The following is a 9005-nucleotide window of genomic DNA, read 5'->3' as shown; positions in this document are numbered from 1 at the left end:
TGTAGAGACGTCGAAGTTGAGGTCGTTTTCTGAATCAAGTCAGTTCACAGCTTCGGAAGCTTCTGTCCTGGAAACCCAGACTCGAACTTAAATAGCAGCTTCCTGTTACTCACCCCGTCCTTGAAGAAGGTGCCGACCTCATCGATAAGCCCCGCCCTGCTCTCTCACTCATCGAGACTCTGATTGAACCATCGGACCAATAGCTTTCGATCTATTGTAATTGAAGATGTCTAGAATTGCGCGGTACCTCAGGGGCGCTCATTCTGGGCGAGACTGAAAGCTCTCGTCATCGGGGCGCTGATGCCGAAGACCAACGATAAGCAAAACGATTTACATGATCGTTCGCAGAGAGGTGAGCTGTGAGTCATATTCTCTCTTTTTCACCGAGTGAATGATAGCGTAGTTCTCATTTTTAATTGGGGCTTCTTCCCGGAACAGACTCTCTGGCTATTTGGATTGACCGCTAGGACGTGACGAAGTCGAATTGGTCTACTCTCTTCCGACGACCATAACGACTCGGATGACTCATCGAACACGTACGATAGAGAGAAAGATCTCCCCGCCGACGCAAAATCAAATTTCGCCAACCTTCCCGACTCTCTCCCTGTAGTTTGCGAAAGACGACGACCAATGTGCAGGAAGTGCTCTTGGCCTTCGACATTCTCCGAGGGGATGCTTGACTATAGACTCAACCACACTTCGTGCCCAGGACGTCGCGAGGATGTTCACAAGAACCGAGATCCGCTGTCAGATGAAAGTCGCCTCAAGTCGATCGCACATGGAAAGGCGCGCAATCTTCACGGCCGGACGAGTCTCAAGGTGCCGGAATCTACGCGGAGCCGTGAAGAAACGATAGAATAGGCAGGGGCTTGGCTAAGAACGGACCATCGATGCCCCCTACTGCTCGGGGGTTCTCCCCAAATATTTGTTTTCGATTCACCGATGGGAGAACTCCGTCGGAAGCACAGGCGCACATATGGAAGATCTCCATAGAGATTTATTTGGGTGCACGCCTCCATAGGAACCGTCATGTGAATTTATTGGAGCGACTCTTTCTAGGTGCGCGACTAGGTGCAAGACTCCGGACTCTGGGTACACCATAAAATCACTGAAGCATCCCATTCGCCAGTTTCCGACCAATCTCAGCAGAAGGCTACCCAACAGAAGTTTTTTCTGAATCGGATTTCGAGGCCTGAACACAACATCTTGAGGGTTCCCCGAAGGTTCCACCACATGGAAGCTCTGTCGTAGGTCCAATTCTCTTTTCTGGGCTGCCATGCGCGGACTCCCCTGTTTTTTCCCAAATCCTAACGATGCATCCTCATTTCAAGTTGTCCCCGCAAACGGAGGCTCGACTCCTTACTCTCGGTTTGCGTCTTCATTCTTCTCGACGTGGTTTGTGAGATCGAAGCATGACGCATGAAACCTCTCTATTCACAGGTGCTTGAAATTCAGGAGTTCATCAGTATCGAAATGCATCACAACAGGCAGCACCGGTGAAGGCGGCCTAGATCAACTGGCGCGCATCATCCGTCTGACTCATTCTCCTCAGCCGAGTTGCGATCCGAAGACATGAGAACATCGTCGTATATGATGCATGCCGGCTTTTATTTCCTGGGGCGTATCCTAGCATATGTGTACATAGGTACTGTACATGTGGGCGCGGAATATACAGCCTCCATGAAGAGATTAGTAGGGCTGGGAATTCATCATGGGATTCACGGTCGCGCCGAAAGCCGTGAAGTTCTCGCTCCTTTCCGGGATGCCGTGAATTCTTCTTCCTGGCGTAGAACAAGGCCGTACGGCTCGGATCGGAGAAAAAATCGTCACGGAGAGGGGGAAAAACTATTGTTGCGTCGAAATGCCATTCCTCTCTCGGAAAACTATCGTAATGGAGCTCGCCTCACTGCAATACACTCTCGTGAAAATTTGGGAGCAAAAGGAACGCTTCTTCATTTGGGAACGCTTGCGATTTCTTCCTAGGCCTCGACTTCAAGAACGCGCCGAAACTCTAAAAAAGAACCTATTAGGACGCGAGGTAGCCGGTGGCGACAGTGGGACTGGTATCACAGCAAGGGGAAGGCACATAACCGTGAATCCTCCAATAGTGACCCGGGCTTCTAGTTGTTCAGATACCTCCGGCGAGGGGCTTCTATTGGGGAGGGGCTACTATTAGAGGGGGGCTCTTAATATTCTCAGCCGACTTCGGCAATGCGAGGTCTCCTAGTAGAGAGGGGCTCCTATTGGAGGGGAGCCTCTATTGGAGAGAGGCTTCTTTTGGAGGGGGACTTTTATTTTCTCAAAAGCCCCGGCGGGGGGGGGCTCTATTAGAGAGGGGCTTCTATCGGGAGGAGGCTGCTGTTGGAGAATTTACGGTAATCGAGAATCGTCGTATCATCTCACCATCGCTGATCGAATCGGTCGCATACGTGAAAAAGGAAGATCCCCCTCGACAAGTGGCCGCGAAGCGAATGTAAGAGAGACCAGGACCGAGTGGCGGGTCGGTCTCTGAGTCATAAAGTTAAAAGGAGTCAAACATAGACTACGCTCTACGTGAAAGGTCATCGCGAGGAACGACCGATCATGGAAGGAAGGATCAAGCGACCAAGAGGCCACATATCCACTCTACAGTAGCAGCGGTCGGCGTACCTCCGTCGTTCGAGAAAGTGGAAAGAGCGGCCCACTACAGTGGGCTCACGGTTAACGAACGCCTCGGAGAGCGAACTTTCAGGATAACGAACCTCCCGAATCGACACAATTGACCCGCATCACAAATTAGTTTGACCCGGTTGAGGAACTTTCTCAGATTTCTGGAGTGAACCGAAGCGGATCTCCCAGGTCTCGGGACTTCAAAAGTCTCTGTTTTTTCCGCTAGCACGCCGACCTAGAAATTCTTCGAAGAACTCCAGCCATTGTTCGCTCATAGTGATTTCGTCCCTTCGAACGAATCGACGTAGTTCTACGCAAACATGGGTTTGGCTCATAGCCAAACCTGCCCTAAATTTTTTTTCACTCCAATGATCCACGCTCGTAATCGGCCTTTCCCGGCTTCCGCACCAGCTTAGAGAGGAATAGCACTAGCTTAGCAGGAATCAACATCAAGTTAGGATAGAAGCTGGACTGTGATTGAAGTGAGAGTGGCGACTGCGCGGAGGCGATTGAAAATCGGTTAGGGAGGGTTCCCAATCCGGTTGGGAACTTAACGCAGTCTCCTCGGCAGAGATCTATACCGCTTGTAAACTAATAATCGCGTTGTCCCCGAGACGGACCGCGATGCGAGCGATTCCCCGAGGCTCCGAACGATTGACACTCGGAAGAACCTCCAGTATGAAGTCGAATCGGAGCTCATGTCACAGCGGTGAGAAGAAAACATTCCCTGCGAGCCTTGGCAACCATTGAATCCCTGCTTCGCCCCGCCGCTCGTCAGGAATGAACACGCTCCGCGGAATAAGAAATGCGCGGGGGAGCTTTCGGGGAGCTCGAATCATCTATCTGAACACAGCGATGGAGGCGATCTTCCGATACGCAGCTCGCCCCCGAGTAAGCGAGCGCAGTACTTGGGACATGCAAGAGCGTTTCGAATCTGGACCCTTGCTGAGGGTCTTTTCGCCAGGAGAACAAGATAAGTCGCGACATCCGGAGCTGGTCCATGAGAAAATTGAGAATCTCAGGAATAGCTAGGGAATACCTCCTCAATCTAGCACGTGTTTTCACTGACTGAGACTCACTGAAATGAAGCCGAAGAATATCGTAGACATGACCATTGTTCTGCCAGAGCTCCAGGTACCAGGAATCAGGGGAGCGGAACGGCTGGGAGTTGCGGAGGGACTATCTCGTCCGCTCGCGATGTAGAGATGCCTTGTCGGGGAATATAATTCTATGGCGATCCTGGAGTAGCAGAACTTGGGGAGGTCCGCATCCAGAGATACATGGATACATGCGTATCCATGAGGGATCAATGTCTGGATCTAGCATGGATGAATCTGATCGCAAGCTTCGGCCTTGAACGTCGGCTTCAGTAGGCACAATCAGGGGGAGAATGGTGTAAGCACTTCGGGGAATTTTACGGCCCTAATCGGCGGGGGGTATTATCAGCGACGCCAACGTGGTAAATATATATAGATCCGGGCAAACATCATTATCGTCAACATCTCCAATGAAAAGTAGAGAGCAAGATCCTTCCCCTCGACCCTCCCTGATACTTCTTTCCTGATTGGTCATCCAGCTTGAGAGACGGCATATCTGCGGAGAGAGATCGATCCTGTGATCGCACTCAGGACACATTCGATATATCCGGTTGAATAGAGGACAGTACCCGAACCCCGATCGAATGGTGGAGCGGAGCCTCAAGCATCCGGTGACGTCCTGAGCGATTTTGTAAAGCAGGATCAAAGCTCAAAATGTGGTTTTGCTTATAGATCCGTAATTTTCTCCGTGCTGAAGAATGGAGGATCAGGGCTCCGAGAATACCCCAGCGCTTCAGGCGATGAAATTTCAACGGCGCGGGCTCGAGCGCTATTGCTTGCACGAAGATGCGATAGCCCCAACCTGGTACCATCTCCCGCCGCTTCTGTGGTGACGGCGAAGAAGAATTGTCATTAGGCTATATGAGCTTGGGAGCCGAATGCGAGGAGGATAATGGAAACAAATGGAGATATCGTTTACCTACAACAAAGGATAATGTCTGTGTCCGATACATCTCCGTAAATGCATGTCTCTGTATCGGAACATGGGATTTCTTCATCTGGATACGCCGAGTCGCTTTGTGTTCGCATAGGTTCCCATCTCCATGTTCAGATGCCGTCGCTATGATCTAGCCGCTTCATCGGGACAAGACGGCCGATGCGATCCTGTTGAGCGGAGTCCACTGTATCCTGTGCATATCTGTAGGAATTAGAAATATCCCGAGCATTCAAAATTTAACCGATGTCGACTCAAATCGTGAAACGCTCCGCCTTCAAGGGGCTGCCGCAGAGATTGTAATTTTCCTGAACCTCGCAATATGCAGCGGAAGCATCGCGTTCGTTGTGTCAAGATTACTCTATTGTTCGGAAGTCCGGTCACCGCTCCTCACTGAGGACATGGGGTTCCCCGGAGCAGTTCTGATACTTCGAAACTCGTCAGGGGCAACACTGCTGGATTTTTCTACCGAATTGATGGCAATCAACGGAAGTCGGGAGTCTCTCACTCCTCGAAGATCATCGCAACGAATAATGCAGTCAACATTTTCGCCGGGAGTGTTTCCCGCCAACTCAGGAACTCGTTATCACATGTAAATTTTGCCCCCCCCCCTTTCCCTCTCCTGATGATAAAAGGAGATAATGGATGAATGAAACTAGTTTCGACTGGTGACAATCGCCTCGGAATTGCTCATCCAGGATGAGCTCAAAGACGCGGAGTTTACTTCGTCGGATGAAATCGGGCCTTGAGATGATCTCATCTTTCACCGTTGTCTTCTCCGCGCGGTACGTCAGCGAGACGAACATTTATCGCTGAGACTCGCTGCGCGGCGCCGAGGAACCTGTTGAGGTCATGCGGAGGCGATATCGGCAGCTCCTCCCCGTAGATTATTCTAATCTTCTCTACCTTGACTCTCTCCACCAGCTCCTTGGAAGCATTTGTGTATATTTCTCTTTCTTTCACTTACTCCAATGGGCATCATTCTTCCAGTAGCACGGCGTTTAGCGGATTAATCTCATACCATACATCGAATATCGGACTTTTCGGAGAAGTATTGACCTTGACCCAGTAGCGAAATTGACTCCATGGGAGAGCCTAGAGAGGCTTAAGGGCGTATGTCGGTGACTTGTGCACACCGTCACGCTTACACGTGGTATGACAAACAATGGCTCGGAAAGAGTGACAAGCGTGGTAGGAGCCGCCAGGACCAGGCCACCTCTATATTCGAAGGTGAGCAAGTGGATGCCCTGACACACGAGTTTTCATCTCGATTTCGGGAGATTAATTCAAATTCGCAAGCTCGTGCTGGTCTTCTACTCACGCAGATACTCCCAAGCTGAAGATGGCCCTGTATGAACTCATATTCGGGCTATCGGTTCTGGCTCTCGCCGTCACAGTGTCACAAAGGACTCGTTATTGGGCCAAAATGGTTTCGTACTTCATTATAATGCAGCTCGTTTCACTCGTTATGTTGCCGATGGCTCTCATGTGCCCAAAAGACCCGAGGAACTTCTTGTACGTAGCTATGCATCTTGCGAGCGTTATATGTCTACTGCGGAGCTTAGGATTGTTGCCTATCTCCAATAGGTACAATACTCATCCATGTCCATATGTACCGCAGCGATTTGCCTGTCTGAAGGCTTAACTGTGGGAATTCCTTCAGATATGGCGCCCGGTTGATCAACTTGTCGAACATCATCTTCCGAATCGATTGGAAACTCAATGGTAGAGACAATGTCAAGGACAAAGCCTACATCATCGTGGCGAACCATCAATCATCTATCGATGTCCTTGGTGAGGTCATTGATGATTTGGTTCCCCCAAAAAATATGAGGTTCTCTCGAGATCCCTTTTCTGATCATCGGCATTGGATCCTCAGACCGTCGAGCTCAGCCAGTGACACTTTCCTGGGAGGTCAGGGATTATTCGTGATTCTCTATTACAGGCATGATGATGGCTTGGGACGTATTCCATCCGGTTGTCCCTACGATGAAGTCTGCATTGAAGTATGCTCTCCCTTTCGGGCTCTACGGCTACCTATCGGGATCGGTGTTCATCGATCGAGGCTCGGAAAGAGGCCGAAAAGCTTTGGAGCGTGGTTTAGAAGAAGCAAAAAAAATGAAAAAATCGATGTGGATTTTCCCTGAGGGGACGAGAAATCACACCGAAGAGAAACTGCTGCCTTTCAAAAAAGGAGCATTCCACATGGCGGTTCAAGCGCAGGTATGACGCCCACTGATTCTCACGTGGAACCCGGAGGGAAGAGTTTGAACTCGCGATTCCCCGGCATCAGGCTGCAATCACGGCTGGGTCACTGAGTCAAGACTCCCTTAACGCTCTCTCACCGTTCCCCCAGATTCCGATCCTGCCAGTTGTGTTCTCGGACTACTCGAACTTTTACGACAGAGACGGGCAGCGATTCGACTCGGGCAAGGCTTCCGTCACGGTTCTGCCTGAAATCAGCACCGAGGGCTTAACGAGTGCCGACGTCGCCGAGCTCTGCGAAAAAACTCGCAACCTGATGATCGAACAATATGTGAAAACCGCTCCGACGGGAAGAAAATGCACATGAAGTCCTTGCTGAAATATAACTCGGATTCCACTATATTGGAATGCACGCGGGAGTCTATCGCGTCATCATCGCGTTGGTAGCTCGGTTTGCCACAGAATATTTCCATTAATCCTCATTCGATATCCTCATGCACTCGAGGGGCCTCAGAAGAGTTTGACCCGTGGTAGCCGAGAAGTTGGCACATACCTACTCTGATATCCTTGTAGGTAAAAATTCCACTCGGTACTGAATCAAGATGAGTTTTCTCGATTGAGAATCAAGCTGACAGCATGGGCTCCACAGACTCCGTCGTATAGTTGCGCTGAGCATGGTTTAGTTTCTTTTACAATGCTCTTCACTCAAACTCCTCCCTCCGAACAATGGCTAAATCAGACAGGGGAGCCCGAATAATGCAGAGCAAGCCCATCGCTAGGAGACGATCCCCCGAGCGGCCATATTCGGACATTTCGCCGGGAAATCCCCCTGAGATTCGGTTCCGAGGCTCCCTGGCGGATTCTGACTGATGTGAGTGGGATTCCCGTCAGATTCGCTCGCAAATGCGGTTGCCTTGGCTAAGATATGTCTCGGAACGCTTTGCTCTGCTCTGTACATTAGGAGCAAGATATTCGTCCAAGTTTTTCGTGAGTGTGAAAGTTTTCCTGATAGCCGTCTTAGTCGCGTCGGTGAGTGTTCTACCAAAGCTATCCTGCGCCCAGATCCTAGACACATCCGGTAATGTATTGCTCCGACCATCTGGTCCTCACGATGATTGGGAAGAGGGTCGTTTGTACGGGAAAAGGATGAGCAACTAGAGGTCACCGTCGTTCGAAACATTCGAAACAAGCCTCACGTCATAGTTTTCAATCACCAATGCCACCTGGATGGCCTAGGTGGGGGACCCGGTCGATAGAATGTCCTGACGAATATTCTGAGCAACGCTCTCTTTCTCCATGTGATAGCAGGCATCCTACTGAAGTACCTTTGATTCCACCCGTGTGTGCCCTTAATCAAGCAAGAAGCGAAACACTCTACTCTGATTTTCGGCTGGCTGGTAGGACTCTGTGGGGCCATATACACCAACAGGAGCTCGACTGACGACGCAGAAAAACGACTGCAGAGAGATCTCGACCACCTGAAAGCCTCGGAGACATCGGTCACCGTTTTTCCGGAGGGCTCACGGAATCACAGCAAGGAAACTCTATTGCAGTTCAAGAAAGGCGCTTTCCACATGGCGATCTCGGCGACGGTCAGTTCGTGCGATCCTCCCGGAAGATTCTCCCTTCGCTCCGGAAATCGGTACTCAGCTCGAAAGATTGTGTCGGGACTCATCTAATCTTGACATCCTCCGTCTTGTCAATTGCCGATTCTCCCGATCGTGGTATCGGACGACTCGCCGTTCTACTAAACGAGAAAGAAGAGTTTCGACCGCGGTCGGGTTATCATGGAAGTACTCCCAGATATTCCGACGGATAACTTGACAATCAAGGACTTTCGATTACTTATGCAAGAGGACTCACGAGAACATGGAGAAAGTCAAAGAAGAATGCAGGCCTGTTCTGGTATGGAGAAAGGACTCCTCTCGTCAGACAACATAGTCTGCCGTCCGAACGCTGTGTTCTGATATAGTAGGAGACAATGAGAACTTGAATTTCACAATGAAGTCACCGAGACTTTCTACTGTGCCGATTGTCTGTCTAGTTTCCGAGCTCGCCTGCCCGTCTATGTAACACCACCTTCTGTGAGATTTTTGTCGCACGCTTGTGTGCCGTTTTCA

General features: G+C 50.4%; 1 protein-coding gene across 1 annotated transcript; it reads left to right on the top strand.

Annotated features, from left to right (window-relative positions):
• Positions 1 to 5903: 5903 nt before the first annotated feature.
• LOC100906142 (1-acyl-sn-glycerol-3-phosphate acyltransferase alpha) lies at positions 5904 to 7381 on the top strand. The gene is made up of 4 exons (XM_003737560.2): positions 5904 to 6195; positions 6344 to 6474; positions 6626 to 6903; positions 7037 to 7381. Exons 1-4 carry the CDS (start codon positions 6023 to 6025, stop codon positions 7250 to 7252), a joined length of 798 nt encoding a protein of 265 aa, XP_003737608.1. The 5' UTR covers positions 5904 to 6022; the 3' UTR covers positions 7253 to 7381.
• Positions 7382 to 9005: the final 1624 nt, after the last annotated feature.

This window comes from Galendromus occidentalis, unplaced genomic scaffold (assembly GCF_000255335.2).
Source record: "Galendromus occidentalis unplaced genomic scaffold, Mocc_1.1 scf7180000075579, whole genome shotgun sequence".
In the NCBI taxonomy this organism is placed as follows: Eukaryota; Metazoa; Arthropoda; class Arachnida; order Mesostigmata; family Phytoseiidae; genus Galendromus; species Galendromus occidentalis.
The sequence above is the reverse complement of the archived record's forward strand: the minus strand, read 5'-3'. Positions and strand labels throughout refer to the sequence as shown.